The 23,842-nt window shown below is 44.3% G+C and overlaps 1 protein-coding gene across 2 annotated transcripts in view; it reads left to right on the top strand.

Moving 5' to 3' along the window:
- Positions 1-23,842, top strand: part of LOC143737936 (uncharacterized) — a 78,945-nt gene that overhangs the window by 4,977 nt on the left and 50,126 nt on the right. For both annotated transcript variants that reach the window (XM_077229741.1, XM_077229739.1), the window contains exons 2-4: positions 18,899-18,976; positions 19,299-19,538; positions 19,664-19,924. In XM_077229741.1, coding sequence (XP_077085856.1) covers positions 18,899-18,976; positions 19,299-19,538; positions 19,664-19,924 — 579 coding nt within the window. The remainder of the gene's footprint in view (positions 1-18,898; positions 18,977-19,298; positions 19,539-19,663; positions 19,925-23,842) is intronic.

Genomic DNA, 23,842 nt, shown 5'->3' with positions numbered 1-23,842 from the left:
CTCTATTCTGCGTTCACTTGCAAAACCTTTGAATTGCCCGAGAAAGTTTTATTCGGTCATAAAATTTCTACGAAAAATTTCCCAAGAGAAACTTTGGAGAATGAAATAAAGACCTGGGAGGAAATATATAGCCTATATCAACACCAAAGTTATGCAAGTAAACGCAAAAACTATTATAGCCCAATCTTTCCTGGCATCTCATCTTTTCCCATCACTTTAGGTTTGGTTAACATCTTTAATATATCATTTCACAAACTATCTTGAACGAACAGAGGCATGGTCTGAGATAATAGTGTATTTACCGGTGTTGAATTCTCGGAAGATGAAGAAAATATCCGTTGGATAAAAAAAAAAAAAGTCATTTCTTCACCAAAATACAAACCGCCACAATGGAACATCCCTCATGGCCTCATCGTCTAGTTTGTCATACTGTGCGTGTGTTGATGACAAAAAAATAGGCTACTAACTTGGTGATACCACGAGATAGTGGTAGATGTCTGAATAGTCCGGCAAAGAGAGTGTGTTTGTGCCATTTTTGCGATCAAGAAACTTTGCAGATCTAGAGCGAGTTCTGTTCTCAGAGGAATCCGTTTGTTTTCCCCCAAAAAGGGGCGTTACCCTTCGATGACGCAAAAGTAGCGTTGGTCTATCCGTAGCGACACTCAGACCGAACCGATGACGTATCCACACAAACCGAGGCCTCGTTTGTCATTGGTCACGTGATTTTCACGTTAACAACACAAGCCTCGAATCGCGGCTTCATCTGGCACGCCCATTTTTTCTCGACACAAGCTCCGACGCCTCGGTTCAAATGTCACATCACTACTGGTCACATAAATGTGTTTTCACAAAACGGATATAAATCCGATCTTCAATTCCCGCGCTATATGCAGATTTATCGGAGTTCACGTCACCGAAAGCAACAGATATGAGCTGCATTTTATTGATCGTCAGCTAAAATCAGCGGCAACAGCACTGGTAAGATCATTTCGTTTCTTTACTTTTAATGATGATGATTGTGTGTTAAGCGTCTGCTACTTTCACTTTGATATGCGATAGTTTGCGCAAATCAAAGTGAAAGTACTTTGTGCCTTGGCTTTTCTGCGGTAATGTGTGTTGCAATAGCGCCGTCATATCTGGCTATAACATTACATATAGCCTATAACACGCTCTCTTTTAGCATTTTTCGGAGGAGTAAAAATGCATTTACACTTGTCCAGTTTGTGGAATGATTCTCAGATCTACTCCTGAAGTGGTTTGAGCGATCGATTTCAAATCCGTCTCGAATGCGTTTCGGAGGGCATTTACACCCGGTCTTCTCCTCTCCTCATTGGTCAGTCCGCATGAGGTGGGTTGGTCAAAGGTTATACCGAGCGGGTTACGTGACGTCAGGCGTTGCTACAACAGAAAAAAATCAGACATGGAGAAGCTAAGTGGGAGCGCGAAGCGGAAATTAAAAAAGAAAAAGGACATCAGAAAAGCAGAAAATTTAAAGTATATACCTAAAATAGGTAATTTCTTCACTCCTGTTAATGTTGCCGACAGTTCTGTTAAGTCAGCTTCCGTCCAAATTCAAACATGATGCATACTGTAATGATCGTTACTGTGTATTCATGTTCATCACATTATAGTGCAGTTGTGCCCTTTAAGAGAGATGGTTACGTCACTCATGACGTGTACTATGCGTGATAACGATACTCGGTTACTAACGTAACCTCGGTTCTCTCTAGAGAGGGAACGAGTATTGCGTAAGTTTACCTTACACTACGGGAAAGATTCATCTTCTCGAGATATTGAAGCCAAAAAATTATCCTTAATTTTGTATTCATTGTCAACGCAGTGCAGCAGCTAGCACACCTAGAGCAGGCCATCTCGCGTGCTCATTGGCTGCCCTGCGGGCAACTGCTGCATCCTACCAGTGAGCCCGGCGTGAAGTCACGCCCAATGAAGGGCGCCCTTGCCTTCATAGCGTCACAGCCCGCCAGAATGGGCGTGGCTTAGCGTATAAACATAGGGTCTGTAGGCTGACTTCCCTGGTTTTTCGTCGACTGAAGCGAAGTCGCTAATGGCGCGAGCATGGCCGGTTACGCAATACTCATTCCCTCTCTAGAGAGAACCGAGGTTACGTTAGTAACCGAGTATCGTTCTCTTACGAGAGGTTCTCTCGTATTGCGTAAGTTTAGCTTACGCTACGAGAACACTTTGTCAACGCCGTGCGCCCCAAGCATCCACCATGAGACCCCGAACTTTCAGGGGAATCCCATAAGTGGAAAAATAAGGTGGCCAGCCACGCGGGCCATCACTTGTACATAAGCACACATAGGGAATACAGAGCGGCAGGTACACATGGCACATACCCTACTAGTGCAGCTCAACCAGGAGAGCTGAGTCACGTGAGAGTGATCTGAGCAGGATGATCTGGGCAGAATACACCTCTCCTTCACACTGACAACAGTTCAGCCTGCAAGGCAGGAACTTCTAGGTTATAAAACCTGAAAAAGGTAGATGGGGAGCTCCTGCCCACTGCTACACATATGTCATGGATAGAAATCCCACTGGACCATGCCCACGACGAGGCCACGCCTCTCGTGGAATGAGCCCTGATGCCCATAGGGCATTGCAGACTTTTTGACGCGTAAGCACCCGCTATAGCGTCCACTATCCATCTGGACAGGCTCTGTTTCGAGGAGGCGAGACCCTTGGTGCACCCACCAAACGAAACAAAAAAAGCTGTTCTGAACGCCTGAAGGAGGCGGAGCGCGTAATGTAAAATATCAGCGCTCTGAATGGAGTGCCCATCACTTTAGGAACATAGCCATGTCTAGGTCTGAGGATGACTTTAGAGTCATTCGGCCTGAACTCAAGACACGACGCGCTAACAGACAGCGCATGCAGGTCCCCCACACGTTTTACTGACGACAGTGCAGTCAGAAAGACGGTTTTCAGTGATAGATATTTCAAACCCCACGGAGTCTAGTGGTTCAAATGGAAAGGCTTTCAGGGCCTCGAGGACCAATGAAAGATCCCACATAGGAACCGGCGGGGGGCGCGGCAGGTTCATCCTTCTAGCTCCTCTAAGGAAGCGGATGACCAACTCATGTCTTCCCAGTGACTGGCCGTGCGTCGATTCTGCGAACGCTGCCACGGCCACCACGTATACTTAGAGCGTTGATGGGGACCTCCCCTTATCCAACAGCTCTTGTAGGAAGGTGAGCAGATGCGCCGACCCGCATGTCCGTGGGTCCAGACCTCTGTCGGTGCACCATCCAGAGAACACCGACCATTTAGACGAGTAGAGCCTTCTCGTGGAAGGAGCTCCAGACTGCGTGATCGTGTTCATCACTCCTTCTGGCAGGGCAACGAGTACCCGTTGATCAACCATGCGTGCAGAGACCAGCGCTCTGGATGGGGATGCCAGATCGTGCCGCGAGCCTGAGAGAGGAGATCTGCCCTCACCGGAATCGGCCACGGAGCTGTATGTGACAACCGTGCTAGTTCCGGGAACCAATCTGATTCTACCAACGCGGGGCTATGAGGAGCACAGAGTGGCGCGCTTCCCTGATTCTCTTGATCACCTGTGGTAACAGGGAGACCGGAGGGAAAGCATATAGCAGGAGGCTGGGCCAACCTGGGCCAGCGCGTCCCCGTCCTTCGAGAAGAACATCAGGCATTGAGTGTTGTCTTTTGACGCAAATAGGTTGACTTCCACTCTGCCGAATAGGCGCCACAGCTTCTGGACCGTTTGGGGGTGCAGGGACCATTCCCCTGGGGGAACATTGTCCCTGGACAGTTTGTCTGGGCCGTCGTTCAAATGGCCAGGCACATGCGCCGCCCTCAGCGAGCGCAGGTGCATCTGAGACCAAATAAGGAGGCGTTCCGTCAGATTGCAGAGATTTCTGGATCTGACACCACCATGACGGTTTACATAGGATACTACAGACATATTGTCCGAACGGACAAGAACATGTTGGTCCTGTATGAACGGGAGGAAGCGCTTCAGCGCGTTCTCGACCGCTATCATTTCCAGACAGTTTATGTGAAAACACTTCTCTTGATCTGACCACTGGCCGAAGACCGGTCTGCCCTCGAACAGCGCGCCCCAACCCGAGTGAGACGCGTCTGTCGAAATGACTTTCCGATAAGAGATGGTTCCCATCATCACTCCCTGCTGGTACCAATCGGCTACTAACCAGGGCTGCAGAGCCGCTATGCAGGTCTGAGTCACTCTGATTTTCTGGCCGACCAGTGTTGGAGTGGGCGCATGCGCAGTAGGCCCAGCTGAAGCACCACTGCAGCTGATGCCATACAGCCCAACATCCTTTGAAATGTTTTCAGAGGGAGAAAGCTTCCCTTCTGGAAAGATGCGGATAGGTGGCGAACACGGCATGTCGATAAACGAGCCGTCATGGTCACCGAGTCCAGTTCTATTCCTAAAAAGGAAATTGACTGGCTGGGCAGTAATGAGCTCTTGGTCCAGTTGACCGTGAGACCCAAGCTTTCCAGGTGACTGAGAAGCACTGTTCTGTGAGACAGCAGTTCGGTCTCTGACTGTGCCAATATCAGCCAATCGTCCAGATAGTTCATTATTCGCAGCCCCTGACTTCTCAGGGGGGCGAGCGCCGCATCCATGCACTTCGTAAATGTACGGGGTGCTAGGGACAGGCCGAACGGCAGGACGGTGTATTGATATACCTGACCGTCGAAGGCGAATCTCAACAATTGCCTGTGAAGGGTTATTATCTGAATCTGAAAATAGGCATCCTTCAGATCTAAGGAAATAAACCAGTCCCTCGGGCGAACGTGCGCAAGGATTTTCCTGGTCGCATGCATTTTGAACGGCCTTTTCGCAGGCACTTTGTTCAAATGTCTCAGATCTAGGATAGGTCTGAAGGCTCCGTCCTTCTTGGGTACGAGAAAAATATCGGCTGTAAAAGCCTGACTCGCTCAGAGAAGGCGGCACCTTTTCTATCGCCCCTTTGCACAGCAGCTTTGCTATTTCTGCGTGAAGTAGGTGTGCTACTTCCGCATTCACTATCGTCGCGGTTCGGGCTTGAACGCGAGGAGGATGGCGAATGAATTGAAGTGTATAGCCCTGCTTTATTGTGCTCAGCACCCATTCTGAAATCCCACGCAGCTATGTGAGCCGCTAGGGGGCGAATGGCCTCCGGGTTCAGATCACCGCCATTTGCGGGCTTGTGAAACTGAACCGGAGCCGAAAGCGCGGCGCGCGCGCTCTCGGTTCTGGGCAATGGCTGCTCGCTGAAAAACCGAAACCGGCTTATTTATGTGAGATGTCCCAATCATAAGGGATGGGGAACATTCATATGTCACTTGACGCGCGAGCAGCGCTCCGGGCGGAAAAGCTTCCTGTAAGCGTGAACGCGTGTGCGCGGGCACGAGACTTACAAGTTTATTTGATGCCCCGATCATAATGGATGGAGAACGTTTTATTAATGCAATGCGTTTTGTGATAACGCGCGGGCGGGAGGTTAGTGTTAGTAAGCGTGAACGGACTCTGGCAGGCACGAGACTTACATTCATAACCTGCTTTCTTTTGTGAAACTGACCCGGAGCTGAAAGCGTGGCGCGTGCGCTCTCGGTTCTGGGCAATGGCTGCTCGCTGAAAGCCGAGACCGGCTGATTTATGTGAGATGTCCCAATCATAAGGGATGGGGAACATTCTTTTTTTTTCTTTTTTTTTTAACTTTTTGACGCGCGAGCGGCGCTCCGGGCGGAAAAGCTTCCTGTAAGCGTGAGCGCGTGTGCGCGAGCACTAGACTTACAAGTGTATTTGACGCCCGATCACAATGGATGGGGAGCGTTTTATTAATGCCCTGCATTTTGTGATAACACTTAAACGCGCGGGCGGAGCCCGGGGGGAGCTTTGTGTTAGCAAGCGTGAACGTACTCTGGCGGGCACGAGACTTACATTCATAACCTGCTTTCTTTTGTGAAACTGACCCGGAGCCGAAAGCGCGGCGCGCGTGCTCTCGGTTCTAGGCAATGGCTGCTCGCTGAAAGCCGACACCGGCTGATTTATGTGAGATGTCCCAATCATAAGGGATGGGGAACATTCTTTTTTCACTTTTTGACGCGCGAGCAGTGCTCCGGGCGGAAAAGATTCCTGTAAGCGTGAGCGCGTGTGCGCGGGCACTAGACTTACAAGTGTATTTGACGCCCCGATCATAATGGATTGGGAGCGTTTTATTAATGCCTTGCGTTTTGTGATAACACTTAAATGCGCGGGCGGAGCCCGGGGGGAGGTTTGTGTTAGCAAGCGTGAACACACTCTGGCGGGCACGAGACTTACATTCATAACCTGCTTTCTTGATCGTGTAACAGAGCCGGCAGATAGTGGGCACAGACTTGTGGACACATTTCTTACATTCAACTCTCGAGCGGCTTTTCTGTGCTTTATGAGAGTGTGCTCTGCGAGATTCGGAGTCCTTATCTGTAGGGGTGAACACTGGGGCGTGGGCACTTTCACTACACTTACAACACCGACGGCATGAGCCGGACCAGACATTATACTCTTTTTGAGATTTTTCTGGTTCGCCGTGAAAACGCCGTTTGTGTGCACGCGAGACAAACCGACTCGTTGGCTGCTAATTGAACCACTGCAGTAGCCTGTTTGAAGGGGACTGACAGGGAATAAACTTTGACTGCGGTCCGGCCGCAGCGGGACACGCGCGTCTTTTCGTAGGCGATGTGTCTGTTAGTAAGCGTGAGCGCTCGTGAGCGGGCACGTAACTTACATTCTTAACCTGACATTATACTGCTACTCACTTGAGATTTCTCTGGGTCGCCGCGAGAACGTCGGATGTGTACAGGCGAGCGGGTTGCATTACCGGCTCGTTGGCTGCCAAATACACCGCTGCAGTAGCCTTATCTAAGGGGACTGACAGGGCGAGACATTTCGACGGCGGCGCGCAAGCCTGTCCGGGTCATGCAGAGAGCTCGAGAGGGCTCTACATGACGCGAACGGGGACGCGAGGGCGGAGTAGCTCTCTTGTAATGTAAAGCGAGCTAGCTGCGTGCTCGGTGGTCGAGCAGAACTGGAACATTGTTTGTACGAGGGCACGCGCACGAGTAGTGGGCACGGGACCTACATATAACACAGATGATGCCCGCCCGGGTCATGCAGAGAGCTCGAGAGGGCTCTGTATGACGCAGTCTTACAGAGTATCCTGCTTTTCAGGCCTGTTGTTTGGTCTCTTAAGCCAGTCTACAAACATTTTCGAAGTCATCAATTGTTTCTGTCAGGCAATGGTGGAAAGAGTACTGAAAAAACATACTCAAGTAAAAGTACCATTACATTCCAAAAATGTAGTGTGAGTAGAGTAAAAAGTACTTGTCCAAAAAACTACTTGAGTAAGAGTAAAAAAGTAGCTTATTTAAAAGTATTCATGAGTAGTGAGTACTGAGCTGCGGATTCTACCCCTTATAATAAACACTGTGCACTACGATTTATAAATTTTAAAAAAATTGCACATACTGTAATTCACATTATATTTTGTTCTTTGTCAGAAGGATTCAAGAATATCTATCATCCGTCTTTTTAAAATGCATCAAATCAGTACACTCATCACCATTTAAATCATATTATTTGGGGGGAAAAAGCATTTAAAATTAGGCGAAAAGAAACTGGGCCTGAGCATGCTATTGTTACACATAAAATATCAATATTCATAACTGTGCAAAGAATTCAAAAACCTTTAGAAACTCATATGATAGTTCAGCATCACACACCATGAGATGGGTTAAATAGAGAGATTAAAAAATACCCAATTTCTCTCCAAACGGTACCAATGTTAGTGTTTTAATAAATGAGAATCACTGATATTATCAGATTACCTCACCTAATGCACTGGAAAAGGCTAAGATAGTGAGCTAACACTAATTACACACTTTAATTCCATGCTATTAAATATGTTAGAATTTAAACGTAAATGCACATTGTTCTAGAAGGGTGGCATCCTCCCTTACTGAATCATGGCATAAAGAGAATGACGGACTTCTGTTTAACTAGATAACTCCTGCTGGTTTTGGAGTTTTAGGTCTCCCGAGGTCATCTGGCAGAGGGGGTGGCATTATTGTGGTTTACAACCAGCAGTTCAATTTAAGCTCTGGGTCTGTTCCTCAGTTTTCATCATTTGAGTGCTTGGTTTTGAGTATTTCCGCTCCTACTTCTACAATCATTGCGACCGTCTACAAACCACCTAAGACTAAGCCACATGCAGTTTTTATGTCAGAATTTGCTGATTTTCTGTCAATGCTGTCCTTAAAGTTCCACAAAATTCTTATTGTCGGGGACTTCAACATTCATGTGGATCAAAGTGATTCAACGACGGCTAAGGAATTTTTATCGCTGCTTGACTGCTTCAATCTCTCACACTTGGTAACTGGCCCGACTCATTGTAAAGGCCATACTTTGGATCTTGTGATTACAAATAGCTCATTTGTATCACAGTTATCATCTGTTGATATTGGATTATCTGATCATTCAGCTGTCTTTTTTAATTTGGTATTGCACAATTCATGTGTGCCTGCCAACCGAACGGTAACTTTTCGGAAGTGGAAGTCTATTGATCAGACAGTATTTTCGAATTCTGTTGTTTCCACTTTCGGTGATCTGCACTTCACATCTTTGGAGGAGAAAGTCTCACAGCTGAATAACGCTCTTGCTGTTAATCTAGACACTTTTGCTCCCCTGAGGTCACGCAAGGTTACTTTTACTCGCACTGCTCCATGGTATAATGACAATCTGCGCACTAAGAAGGCGGCCTGTCGCAAAAAGTAGCGAAAATGGCGTCTCACTGGCTTGCATGTTCATTATCTAGCCTGGAAGGATCTTCTAAGTGACTACGGAGCATTAATTGATATTGAAAGATCTTTGTATTTCTTTCAGATTATTGAAAACAATCAAGAAAACCCAAGACATCTATTTAAAACTATAAACAGACTCCTTCAAGTTAATGCTGCTACTACCACGCCTGCTTCTCAGCCGCTGTGTAATTCTTTTCTTCATTTCTTCAATTCAAAAATTGATACTGTTCGTAAACAAATCTCTGTTTCATCTGTTTCTACTGTTTCATTCCATTGTCCACCTGGGTTCACTGGTACTTTTCTAACTAACTTTCCTCTTCTTGATACTGAGACTCTTACAAGGGAGGTATCAAGCATTAAAGCTTCCACTTGCTTGCTTGATCCTCTTCCCACATGCTTATTTAAATCTTGCTTTGGGGTCCTGTCTCCGGTGGTTCTCAGTATTATGAATGAGTCTTTGCAGACTGGGGTTGTTCCAGCAGCATTAAAGATTGCTGCGGTAACTCCAGTACCAACAAAAGAGAATGTTGCCCTGGATGATTTTAATAATTATCGTCCTATTTCAAACCTTCCGTTTCTGGCATGAATACTTGAGCGTATTGTTGCCTCTCATTTGTGTAAACATCTCACAGGTAATAACCTCTTTGAACCACTTCAGTCAGGATTCCGTAAATTTCATAGTACTGAGACGGCTCTGGTTAAAGTCACCAATGATCTGTTGATGGCTTCTGACTCTGGTGCAACATCTATTCTCATTCTTTTAGATTTAAGAGCCGCTTTTGACACTGTTGATCACAGTCTAATGCTTACACGTCTTGAGAGAGTGTCTGGTGTGTCGGGGACAGCTTTGAAGTGGTTTCGGTCCTACTTTGCTGACCGTTCCCAGTTCATCTCAATGGGTGACCATAGGTCTGAGATTAGCCCGGTTCTCACTGGTGTTCCCCAGGGGTCAGTTCTGGGCCCTTTACTCTTTAACATCTATCTATCACCACTTGGCTATCTCTTGAGATCGCTCGGCCTCCATTATCATTTCTATGCCGACGATACGCAAATTTATATACACTCAAAACCAGATGAGCGCTCCAACGTTGATTTTCTTTCTGGTTGTATTACTGAAATAAAAACCTGGATGAGTAATAATTTCCTGTGTTTTAACAGTGATAAAACTGAAGTTATGCTCATTGGTTCTCGTCATCAAACCTCCAAAGTTGGTTCTCTGTCTTTTAATCTTGATGGCTCTGTTTTGGGTATCCAGAACAAAAATGAGGAACCTTGGAGTTATTTTTGATGCTAATCTTTCATTTGATTCTTTCATTCAGAGTACTGTTAAAACATCTTTTTTCCATCTTAGAAACATCGCTAGATTGCGGCCTATGTTAACTTTTCCTGTAGCTGAAAAGCCGATAAATTCCTTCGTCGTCTCTCGGATTGACTATTGTAACGCTCTTTTAGCCGGAGTTTCTAAATCTACACTAAGCAAGCTTCAACGTGTACAAAATTCTGCTGCTAGGATCTTAACTGGGTCCAAAATATGCAACCATATCACTCCGGTTTTGGAATTCTTGCATTGGCTCCCGGTTATGTTCCGAGTCGATTTTAAGATTATGATGCTTACAAACAAGTCCTTGCACGGCCTGGCTCCAAATTATCTATCTGAACTGTTGCTCCCCTACACTCCGAATTGCAGATTGCGCTCCTCACAATCGAGCATGCTGGTGGTTCCTAAAACTTGCTTAAAGTCTATGGGTGACAGGGCTTTTTCCTTCTATGCACCTGTCCTTTGGAATTCTCTGACTCTTGAACTTAGAGAAGCCCAGACTTATGCCACTTTTAAAGGTCAACTTAAGACATATTTTTTTAAACTTGCATTTACCTGTTGATGTGTTTTGCTTTTAATAATTGTTTATTGTGTGTATGGCGCTTTGAGAAGCTGCTTTTAAAGGCGCTTTATAAAATAAAGGATATTATTATTATTATTACATTTTACACGGCTACATTTACTCGCATTGTAATGCTGATAAAATAATTTGTAAGGAAAATTGTGCATTAAATAGGGAAGTTATATCCAGGAAACTTTTACAAAAGAAACAAACACACACACACACGCATGTCTATTTGTAGTCTCGGCGAAGCTGTTTTATCAGCAGCATCCACACACAAAAAAACAAAAGTTAAACATGAAAAATGTTTTTGCGCAAGTGCACTTGCCAAATGAAGACGGATTGTATAATGGATCAATCAAAAAACGTTGTTTATTAACGAGCTGTAACGTTAGTCAGAGACTGACAGAAATGCAGTTCAAGTTAACGCCATTGTTCATAGGGTGCACTGATTCTGAATCTGGCGGCATGGCGAGCGCGAGACGCGGCAGTGCGCAGATCGTGACGCGCTTCTCTCTATAATGTGATTGTGAAGTAAATGGGAGCGGGAATTCACCGCATTATGAACTCGTCACGCAATACCCCCAACCTACAAATGTTAGGCCATGTAGACAGGCCAGCCTATATAAATATCATATTAAGCAGAAATGTGAAATGTAACTTAGCATATTAGAGGAAGACGCTGATATCTGGATTGAATTGATGCGTGAAGAATGCACTTCCACAGCAGTCACAGCAGGAATAGGCGGTTAAAGTTTTCTATACTTAATTTGATTTGATGACAGTCACGAGACCGATTACTCAATCCAATCACGTTGATGGATAAAAATAAAATAAAATTAGGCTAAAACAAGCATGTAACGAGTAACGACCACAAACAGAAGGAAAATAGCGGAGAAAAAGAACCAATACATCACTTAAAATGTACTAAAGTAAAAGTAAAATTACACAATTTTTAAACTACTCAAAAAAGTACAATTTCTGAAAAAAACTACTTAATTACAGTAACGTGAGTATTAGTAATTCGTTACCCCTGCTGTCAGGTCAGGTCGTACTGTACAGACTTGGTCAAAGTCAGTCAAACAACATTTTCCCCATTTGTTCACAGTAATCATAAATGTGAAGGACTCTCTGGATAATTTGATATTGACTTAGCCTACATGTCACTTTGTTGTTGCCTTCAAATCTATAACATTTTAGTTTATCTCAACCCATGATGGACGGCGATCTACAAGTTCACAAATCCAATTTACATAAATGCTTTTAATCCATAGATTGATTCATAATTACCAGTAGCAGACAGAGCTGGATAACTAATCCATTTAAAGCTCGTCCCATTTTCTGCATCATCTTTTCATCAGATTGACTCAAAAATATCAGCTTCCTTAAAACTTGTCATTTGCCTTAACCCATCTGTAATGATAAAACCCTCATTCCACAGGTTAATGACACAATATACACACTATTCAGGCGGAGTATTAGTACCCCATACTAACACATACAAGACATAAAGTGCAGTCAACTGCTCAGTTTCAATGTTCGCTTTTCATTATATCATCTCTAAAAAGATTTAAATTTTAAGTAAGATTTTAAACTTCACATTTTCCTGTAGCCTTTACCCAATTTTACATGGTCTTTTAACCAGTTTCAAATTATGTCTGTTCATTATTCATTTGATTTTAGAAAAGTCAGCTGGGTTGTTTTGATTGATTATCATTATTTTGTTTAAGCTTGTTCTAGCAGGCTGATAACAGAAAGACAGACACAGTTACCATCCCTTCCTTCACTCAAACAGTCTCCCTCCCTATCTCTATACACAAATAATCTTTTCAACAGCTTCCTAAGAGTGTCATTTATACAGAATGTAATATTAAATTCATCAAAATAACCATTGATCATTTACCTTTGTTATCCAGACTTTTCTTGAATCTACAAAAGCTGTCTTCATCTTTATCCACCACCATGTCTAACAACCTTCAGAAGTTAAAACTATGTTAAAGACACTTCTATACATTTTCTTGCCTATAAGGCAACCAACATCATGTCCCTCATATAAATTAAGTTTTGTCTCCACAACAAATAATGCCAATCACCTCATGGTCTCAACTGGCTCTTGAAAGCCCATTCCCATTAGCTCTTTATCTTTAATTTTCTTCTCTTCAGGGTGTTGTCCCCTGGCATAGTTACAGACACTTGTCACATGAAAAACAAGCCATACAATTAATGTGGTTTCTGGTGAGTGGTATAGAGGAACTCACATTTCTGGGTCAGACTGCCATAACTTCTCACAGCTCATCTCCCCTTCCCGGTGTAATGACTCTGCTGGACTCACAGAATCTGCTCCACACTCATACCCATCTCACATAAAACACCTCCTATCAGGAGATGCCCAGTGTCTGCGGTGACTCCCTGCCTTAGGTTGCCCTCCGTTAGGCCAAAGAAGATCTTACCCGTCATTGAGTAATCACCTCATGCACACTGGTAACCACTCTTCCCCATCACAGAATCTTTGACCATTTTCTTCAACATAATTAGTTGTTTTCTGGAGCTTAAGGAAGAGACATTCAAGAGTCACCAGAGCCATTTAGACTGCCTATTAGTGTTAACACAGGAAGACAGGTTAATAACAGCAGTATTTCATCCCTAAAATACATTTAACATCTTAAAAGCAGCAACCAAGCACTGCTTAGATTATACTCAGTGAATTTAGTTATCACAACCGTCTATTCAGTGTACATCTACATCTGTAGCCATAGCCATCGGCCCTGTATGTTGGAGACTAAAATGAGACAAAGAAGTTACTGGTCCTAAAATAAACTAATCAAAAACTTCACTTCTATCATTTAAGGTCTGCATTATTTTAAAGACTTCTTTAAAGTCTTTAAGTTTTACTTTTAAAACATTTACAAATACAAATTGCCCTCTGAAGGGCAATGATTTCTTTTAACATCTCTGTGTCTATGATTTTCAACCGAAACCTAGTGCTTTTACTATGAATAGCTTGTTATCACTTATGGCACAGGCTGAGATAGCAGCTTTTAGCTGACATTGAATGAGAGCGAGACTCTGATGCATTCAGGACTGGTCCACTGCACTCTCACAAACTTCTAACATCAAACTTTATCTACTATCTTTTAACTCTAGCCCAGCTTAATACATTTGTCAAAACTTACATGCGTTTTCAAATAAAACATAATTTTATAGTTGTCTTTTGTCCATCAGGGAATTTAGACATTACAAATTTCCACTCAGATTGAGTCTCTGTCGCACTGCCAGGTTCAGCCACACCACACACCAGATTCAGATAATCAAACTGTTTCAACCAAATCACAAGCTTATCTTTTAAAAGCTAAACATCAGCTTCTAGTTCTTTCGTGGTCAAAACACTAACAAAACTCACTGTTTGTTTAATCAGATGCCTTTTTACACATTTAGCAACTGTTAATCCAGTACTAATGCTTCTTCTTATTTGATCTTAAATAAAAATAATTATTCTAGTTCTCAATAACGTTTCACATTTCAACTCAATTTTAGTTGTCAAGTTCTCAATTACCATAGTTTAATCTGACTTCAAAGGTTTTTTTCTAGGAGTTTATCAATCTCCAATTAGGATTCACACTATCTTTGACGAAAAGTCACTCTCAGCTTTTGATACATTTTTTGCAGTTATTATAAATCATCCGTGAGATTAGTCTCTCTATATGACCTAAACCCTTTTTAAAATGTTTAATTAAAACACAATTATCCTTTTAGGTACTTTTATATATTTTGCAACTCACATTTGTTGGAGTCATTAAATTTACATCAAACTGTATTCATCAATTCGCTTATAAAAATTACTATTATAGATCTTTTCTTCAAAAGGATTCACTTTAAGACTTCAATCTTTTGACCTTGTTTTGATCTCTTATTCTTTATCAGACGAAAATGTTAATATCATCATTTAAACACTGATCTACTTTCAAAGCAAGCAAGCAACTTTATTTATATAGCACATTTTTTAAACAACAGATGTTGCCCCAAAGTGCTTTACAGAATAATAACATGAAAGTCATACAACAAAACAGACATACTTTATTCAAAAGCTAAAGAAAATAAATACGTTTTTAAATAAGACTTAAAAGTTGTAATCGATGGAGCTGACCTCACATGGAATGGGAGACTATGCCAAAGTTTTGGACCTACCATGGAGAAAGCACAATCTCCTTTTGATTTTAAATTACAACAAGGTATCTTTAAAAGTCGTTGATCGGAGGACCTGAGAACTCTAATAGGAGAGTATCCTCTCCAATCCTAAATTTGAACAGAAGCCAATGTAGGGATTGCAGTACCGGAGTAATATGTTCTCTCTTTCGCACCCCCGTTAAAAGCCTTGCCGCTGCGTTCTGCACTAACTGTAGGCGGACAAGCAGAGTCTGGGGGAGACCGATATATAGAGAATTGCAGGAGTCAAGCTTAGATGTAATAAAAGAATGAACTACAATTTCTAAATCCTCACTAGATAAAAAATAAACTCACATTCTGGGTGGGCATTTACATTTAATCCTGCTGACCACACTTGAAACACTCTCTGTCATCTGGTGGATTCATGTCAGACTCAACTACAGCATCAGACACTGCACACTCTTGAAGTAGTATGTCCCAAACAGGAATGCAAACAGAGCTGATAAGCAGTTCTCTGTATTCTTTTGACAGTCCACCAGTGGCGGATTCAGTCCCAATAGCCGAATCATAATCTGTATCATTGTTATTGGCAGCACATCAGTTTTCATAAACTGCACGGAAATGCTAAAAATATTCTAAGTTGTTTTCAAAAAGTTTTCGTTTAACTTTAGTCATACTTGTCCAGGGAAATGATCCCTGACCCAGAATTTCCGTTATAAAACAGACAATATCTTTTGCTTCAATTACTTAATATCAACAAATATCCAAGATTATACATTATTGATTTCAGAATTACAGAATCTTTGGACATAGCTGTCTTTACATCTTAATTTGGTATTATCATTGACAGCACTAATTACAGAACAAGTATACATCCAACATCCGGAAGCCGGGCTGAATAAGCAAACCCTGTTGCTGTACCCCAAGCATAGCTGGACCCTTTAGGTTCAAAACACAATGGTTGTCAGACTAAAACTAAACATAATTTCAATTATTATTTTACCATTAAAATATAGAATTGTTCCCCATTTTGCTTAATGAAACATTCCTTATCTTTATATCACATTAATCCCTGTCAATCATACTCAATGCATTTATTATTTTTATCTGAAACTCATTTTTCATACCATTTAAACAGTTAATTTGACTTCCATAAATTCTGTCAGACATTTGATTTTCATCACATATAGTTTTCTACTATATTTCTTCCATCTTTCCCTATTTCCATACATGCCAGTTCCTTCTGCATCCTCTCCTTTCTTTTCTCTACATGCCAGTTCCTTCATTATCTAACCAGTGCATGATTGTTTGCTTACAATCCCAGAACACGTATCTCATACAACAACCTTTTTGTTTTTCACTTCCCTCTTCCACCAAGTCTCTCACCGCTCTCACTTACAGTTCCCTCTATTTCACACAGACAGCCTTATTGCTGCTTGCTACTGCAATCCTTATCATGTAAATTTAAGTTCTCTAGAGTCTAGACATCTAATGTCATGCATCCATTTACTGGATGAAGAAGTAAAAACTTAATTTGTCATGGCAGTTCGACTTTTTTATTTGCCTATTCACACATGTTGAACGCAGCCATAACAACCTTTTTGTTTCTCACTGCCCTGTTCAACCGATTCCCGCACTAATTTTAATCTCGTGGCGCTCAATGTTCTCTCACCTGGGAAAATCATGATATTTGATTAAACTTTTCAATACCCTGTATACATTTTCTCCCCGTAATTCTTTCAGCATTTGACAGAAAACCGGTGTATTAAATTTGGCAAGCTTGTTTTGAGATTTCCCCATACTGTCTGTTTTCTGTTTTCCGTGGATTTACGTTTGACGCTCGTCTAATAATGAGTGGCCTTTGGAATTAAAATATCCCACATCATCACTTTCACTTCACCATACCTAGAGATTGGCATGGGGAACTTTACATAAGATCATCTCTCAATGCAAATCATACCAGCTATTAGCCTAACTTAAATAACACCATGCTAATCTCTAGATATGATGAAGGGAATGTGATGATGTGGGGCTTTTTTTAATTCCAGAGGCCAAGGGACCTTTATCAGGATGCATAGTATCCTGGATCCATGAAATAACTGGCCTTTAAAAATAAAAATCTGCTGTCTCTATGGGAATTTACCATAGGGGTGTCCTGACTTATGCAACCTGTATTTTAAGGAAGAACATTTATTTATTTACAAGACATTATTCATTCCCAAAGAAAATTGGTATCCTTAAAGGTTGGATTTTTTCTCATTTTTTAAATTAAGGCATTAAGATCAATTTCCAAAAGATCATTTTTTATTCCTCTTTTTGGTCAACTTTAGCATGGGTGTGTTCACTTATGCTAGGCACTGTATATGGGGGCGAAGCACAGCTACTTGGGTGCAGTTTACTACTTTTTAATTTACTTTTTAGTTTGCCACTTAGTTTGTGACGTCAGAAACAGCAGCAATTTCAAACCGTGTTTTTGAGACTGTCTTTGGTTCACTGCAGTTTTAAGGAGAAAATACTCAGCAATGCTGTCAACTTATGAATTTACACATGGTTTGTCTTAAAGCATATTAAAACCACCACATAGACATATAACAACAACAAAAGCTGGATAAAGCAATGTTCAGACTCCTGGTGAAGAAAGGAGACGGGGTTGGCTTGTGGAGACTGCGGGTCTTTATTGACAAATCAAAAAATAAACAAACTCAGGGATGCGCCCACTGCGCTGTGTGATCGTAGCTACTCAATCTGCTGCTCTCAGCTGTCACTCAATTGACCCTTCGCTAAGCCTCGCCCGAAAACCGCCACTGGCCAATCATGTCTTAGCAACCGTAACTAGGCGCGGGAGGTCTGGCAAGCTTTCGAGCAAGGGAAACATGCCGAAGCGTTGTGCGTATGGATTGTGCTAATCTGATACCCGGTATCCTAAAAGTTGGGACGGGGGAGTGGAATTTTTTTCCTTCCCGACAATCTAAAAGCCAAGGTGAGATATTATGTGCGTGGATCAAGCAGTTTGGAGACCCCATTCACAACTAAGTGTCGACAGGATTAACATAAACACATATTGCTTGGAAGTTGGAAATAATGACGGTTCTTTGTTCATAATGCACATGTTTTAACATAAAATAAGACGTTTAAAGACAAGAGGGAGGCTCACTGACATACTTTAAAATATATTTCAGCATTTTGTTAATCGACGGCCTAACTACCCCTGAGTAACTTTAACCCAATCTGATCGCGGCTCTCCCGGTGTTAGTGTTTGTTATTCCACAAGATTTATGGATAAACTGTTTGATTTATAATTATTAGATTAGTTTCACACAACATAGCTGTTCCTCGATTCGTGTGTTTCCCATGTGAATGGTCAGCGTATGAGGCGCTGCTGCTGCGACTATAGCTTTAGCTTCAATTTTTATGAAATTATTCTCTAATCGGTTGCATATTATGTCGTGGATATATCCCTCCAATGCACACTGCAGTCCCTTATGTCTTGCTCTCTCAGATATTTCACATTTTCGCCAAAAATTACTAGTTATCTCATTGGGAATGTCTGACAACGGTGCATACACACTGTAATAGATGTGCTAGACGCGAAAGCTTGACAGGCGTAGCAACATTAACTAAGGAGGGCGGGGCTTAGCGAAGGGTCAATTCGTTCCTCGCGCTTTCCGCTCTCGGCGTTCTCTTTCCACTTTCACTTTCTCGCTGCTTACAGTTGACGCATTGATCACCCGCAGATCTCCACTGGTCTCTCTCTCACTGGTTCCCGCTTGCCAGTGGCTTTTATGCTCCCCCCCGGCAATCACTGCAAACGAGATCAGGTGTTCGTCATTTTGCACTTGACCTACTTACGTGCTGCTGAACATCGCTGAACCACGCCCCCTCGCCACACTGGATTTTTCACCATAGGGGGACTTTTAAGAATTGATTTTTTATCCCCTAAGGAAAAGTTGGCTGTCAATGATTATTTAATTTTTGAGGCAAACAAAAAACGTTTTACTCTCAGTAATGTTTGTACCTGTTTTTTACAGATATAAATATGGACAATGGGCCTGAGAAAGACATTTGTAAGAAAGTCCTCTTTCACAAGAAAAACAAAGTTCCTACAGGTACTGATTTCACATTATTTGCAACTTCTAGATCCATTAATTCCATTTTTGTAGCTGTTTTGTACAGGATAATTTCTCAACCACAGATTACACCTATAAAAAACTGAAGTAGCAAAATTGGATGGATTTTGATTCTTGTTTTAGTTACACAGGGAAACATCAACACTATTTTGAATCTGTTTTTACCCTTCCCGGAATTTACTACCAGATTAAACTGAGTAGGATTTCCAGTGGCCGAATCTCCTGTTATAATATAAAGTACTGTCAGGAAAGCCATCTTCAAATATATCTTACACTATCCTGATAGTCATATATTTTACAGGTGAAGACATTGAAAAGAGATGCAAAGATGTCGTGGAGTTGGTGAAAAGCTACCAGGAAGGCATTCCCCTTTCAAAATTAGCAGAGTTTTATAGTAGGGTGTATGGGAGACCTATGAGAAAGAAAGAATTAGGGTTCTCCTCAATAGCAGATTTCATTGACTCTCTCAGCCAAGAGCTGTACGTGGAAAATGGGCAAATCTACTACAGGAGTGCCATGGCTGAAGCTTCAACACCCACAGGTAATTTGTCAACTTAAAAGGCTCAAATAAATACAATAGAATTAAGGGTTATTCACTCTCATGTGGTTCTCATATATGTTTTGTATGCTTTTTCTCTTTTTTTTATATTGATGGGATTTCTAAAGACGTCGTGGAGCTGGTTAAGGATCCCCCAAAAGCCGTTCCTACGAAGAAAAATTTTAAGAAAGTAATCAAGACAGTGAAAAAACACCCTCAAGGAATTCCTCTTGATAAATTAGCAGAGATCTTTGCTCAGAGGTATAAACAAGTCCTTTTGCCTGCTGAACTTGGTTTCCCGTCCATGGAAACGCTTGTGGCCTCTCTTAGCAAGGATCTTACGCTGAAAAATGGTGTGATCTTTCACAAGAAAAACAAAGTTCTTACAGGTACTGATTTCACATTATATGCAACTTCTAGATCCATTCATTCCATTTTTGTAGCTGTTTTGTAAAGGATAATTTCTCAAGCACAGATAAAATCTATAAAAAAAACTGAAGTAGTAGATGTTTCCTATATTCTGAAAACATGAATACAAATCATCCAGACACTTAAATGGATGTTGATTCTTGTTCCCTTTCGTTGTCACCCAGAGTTACGTCGAATGTCGACGAATGGGGTTTCGCTTAGAAAGCCAACCAACTTCGAGTATTACAAAACGAGCCAATGGCAAAGAAATGCCATGGGTCTGCAGAATTTGCATAGCGTAACACCGCCCTACCTCGTGGGTATAAAAGGAGGACGCTGGCAACATGCAGATATGTTTTCGCTTCGGAGCCAAGTTTAATTCTTCACTCCTTAAGCCATCTCTGATTTTGTCAGCTTCTTTCGAGACGAGCAAACTCTCCAGTGTTGGTGTGACGGTGATCTCCCGGCGAGTGCACAGTTCCTGCTTATCTGTGCGTGGTTTGCCAGTGAGTGTGTTTCTCTGTGGGCACTTCAGCACTCGAGTCTTTCTCTCACAAAAGAGCTTGCACGCGCCACGTCTTTTTAAAGATGCCTCGCCCGTGCACTTCTGATTGTGGTCGACTTGTATCTGACTCTGATGGGCACGAGCGCTGTCTAGTGTGTTTGGGCATTGATCACGCTAGAGCAGCGCTCGTGGATGAGTCATGTTCTCTCTGTGGGAACATGACCATCACAACAATACGATTGAGACTCAATGACCTCGTAAGAGTGAAAACCCCCTCATCCACACCCCGATTTAGCGCCTCCACGATTGGCTCTACTTCGGCTGGTGGCCAGGGTGATCTGAGGGTGACTGTGTGGAACAAAGCGCCGACTATCTGTCCGTGCCCCACAGCACCTTCCTCAGTGTTGCAACCTGCGAGTGTTCAGGGGATTGCCGCGGGACCATCTTCGGGTGCCCCGCGGGTTTCCTTTGGCGCTCCAGAGGAAGACGCGATGTCGATTGCAGCATCACAAGGCGACTCTGAGTCATCTGGAAGTGACGACTCGTCACAGCTGCCACCTTCGGGTGTGAATACGGCTGTGGCTCAGTCTGATCCAGAGATGACGGCCATGCTTTCCCGGGCGGCCGCGAGCATCGGTTTAGAGTGGACCCCTCCACCCTGTCCTGCGCGCGCGCGGCTGGACGATTGGTTTTTGGGTGCAGCTGCTGGTTCCCGTCCTCAGCCGGCCCCAATACCTTTCTTCCCGTATGTGCATGATGCAATCTCGAAGTCCTTGAAGACTCCCATGTCTTCTTCGGACCGCTCGTTGATTTCATCCACCTTTCCTCCCCTCGATGGGGCAGCTGCCCATGGGTACACTGGGCTCCCCCCGGTTGAACGCTCTGTGGCGATGCAACTGTGTCCTCAGAGTGCTTCTTATCGTGGCGAGCCTAAGCACCCATCCAAAGCCTGTAGATTTTCGTCTACGTTAGTGTCGAAGTCTTACAGAGTGGCGGGACAGGCAGCTGCTTCTCTGCATGCCATGGCCACTCTGCAGGTCTACCAGGCCCAGATGCTAAGGGACATGCACGAGGGTAGGACAGACCTAGGGCTCTTCGATGAGCTGCACGCCGCCACGACCTCACTCTCCGGGCGACGAAGGTGACCGCACACTCCCTGGGTCTGGTGATGTCCACAGCCGTGGTCCAGGAGAGACATCTATGGCATCACATCCATTGCACATGGCTCCCCAGCCCGCGGTGGAGGCATCTGTTGTTACAACAACATGCCGGGAAGCTTGTTCCAGGGGCACTCCGTCCCGTAGAATTCTCTCCAGTCTCCATTCTCCCTCGACACAGACCGTTCCTACGGTTTGGTTTCGAGGGGCAGGCATATCAGTACGCGGTTCTCCCATTCGGGCTAGGCCTGTCTCTTCGCGTCTTCACGAAGGTCGTCGAGGCAGCCCTTGTTCCCCTACGGGAACACGGGGTTCGCATCCTGAACTATCTCGACGACTGGCTGATTCTAGCTCACTCTCGGGACCAGGTTTGCGAACACAGGGACCTAGTGCTCTGGGAACAAGCTCGTCTGGGCTTTCGTGTCAACTGGAAAAAGAGCAAACTTTGCCCTGTGCAGAGGATCTGTTTTCTCGGTATGGATATCGACTCGGTCGCCATGTCCGCGCAGCTTACAAGCGAGCGCTCGCAGTCACTGCTGACTTGCCTGAGACAATTCGAGGGCAAGAGTGCGGTTCCACTGAAACTTTTTCAGAGGCTCCTGGGGCATATGGCATCTGCAGCGGCGGCAACGCCGCTCGGATTGCTTCGCCCGCCACCTTCCGAACTGCCGTCAGACCTTCACCCCGTGGTCGAACCCCAGTTTTCTAAGGGCCGGAGTGCCCCTGGAAGGAGCTTCCCGGCATGTTGTTGTAACGACAGATGCCTCCACCGCGGGCTGGGGCGCCATGTGCAATCGACGTGCTGCCGCGGGTTCCTGGACTGGACCCCCAGCGCCTATGGCACGTCAATTGCCTCGAGTTGCTGGCTGTACCTCTTGCTCTGTGGCCGGGCCGTGCTCAAGAATCAACACGTACTAGTCCGATCAGACAATACCGCCACTGTAGCGTACATCAACCGTCAACGTGGTCTACACTCTCTCGCCGTATGTCGTAACTCGCCCGCCACCTCCTCATATGGAGTCAGAAGCATCTGAGGTCGCTTCATGCCATTTATATCCCCGGAGCCCTGAACTGTGCAGCCGATGAGCTCTCACGGCTTCAGCCCCTCCAGGGAGATTGGCGACTCCATCCCCAGTCAGTTCAGCTGATTTGGGACCAGTTCGGGGACGCACAGATAGATCTGTTTGCCTCTGACGACTCAACCCTATGGCACCCTCATCCCGATCTTTGGAACCTCAACGTGTGGCTCCTGGACGGGACGAGGCAGGTTTGAGTATTCTACCACCTGGGGTAGTGGCTAACATCACTTCCGCTACAGCGCCGTCCACGAGACACGCCTATGTGTTGAAGTGGAACCTCTTCGTCAACTGGTGCTCTTTTCACCGAGAAGACCCCCGGAGATGTTCGATCAGTGTCGTGCTTTCCTTCCTTCAAGAAGGGTTGGAGCGAAGGCTGTCTCCCTCCACCCTGAAAGTTTTTGTTGCCGCTATTGCCGCAGACCATGATCCAATCGAAGGTAAGTCTGTGGGGAAGAATGACCTGATCATCAGGTTCCTGAGAGGAGCGAGGAGAGTGAATCCTCCTCGCCCTCCTCTCGTCCAGGAGGAGGTTCTAACCTCTCAGTGGTTCTAACTGCTCTACAGAGTGCTCCCTTTGAGCCTTTGCAATCAGTGGAGCTTATGTTCCTGTCAATGAAGACAGCGCTCCTGGTTGCATTGGCCTCCATCAAGAGGGTAGAGGACCTGCACTTATTCTCCGTTGACGAAGCGTGCCTGGAATTCAGGCCGGCCTACTCTCACGTGATCCTGAGACCCCGGCTTGGATATGTGCCCAAGGTTCCTACCACTCCTTTCCGGGACCAGGTGGTGAACCTGCAAGCGCTGCCCCTGGAGGAGGCAGACCCAGCCTTGGCACTGCTCTTCCAGTACGCGCTCTGCGAACCTATGTAGATAGAATGCAGTGTTTCAGGACCTCAGACCAGCTCTTTGTCTGTTATGGCGGGAAGCTGAAGGGAAAGGCTCTCTCCAAGCAAAGGTTGTCTCACTGGATAGTGGATGCCATTGCTTTGGCATACCAGCAGCAAGGTCAACTGTGCCCCCTTGGTGTGACTGCCCACTCCACCCGCCCACCCAGTGTGGCGTCCTCTTGGGCTCTAGCGCATGGCGCCTCGCTAACAGATATCTGCAGAGCTGCAGGCTGGGTGACACCTAAGACATTCGCCAGATTATACAATCGCC

The sequence above is a fragment of the Siphateles boraxobius genome, unplaced genomic scaffold (assembly GCF_051911475.1).
Source record: "Siphateles boraxobius isolate OS27281-9 unplaced genomic scaffold, OSU_SipBor_1 131, whole genome shotgun sequence".
NCBI lineage: Eukaryota > Metazoa > Chordata > Actinopteri > Cypriniformes > Leuciscidae > Siphateles > Siphateles boraxobius.
This window is presented reverse-complemented; position numbering and strand designations above follow the sequence as displayed.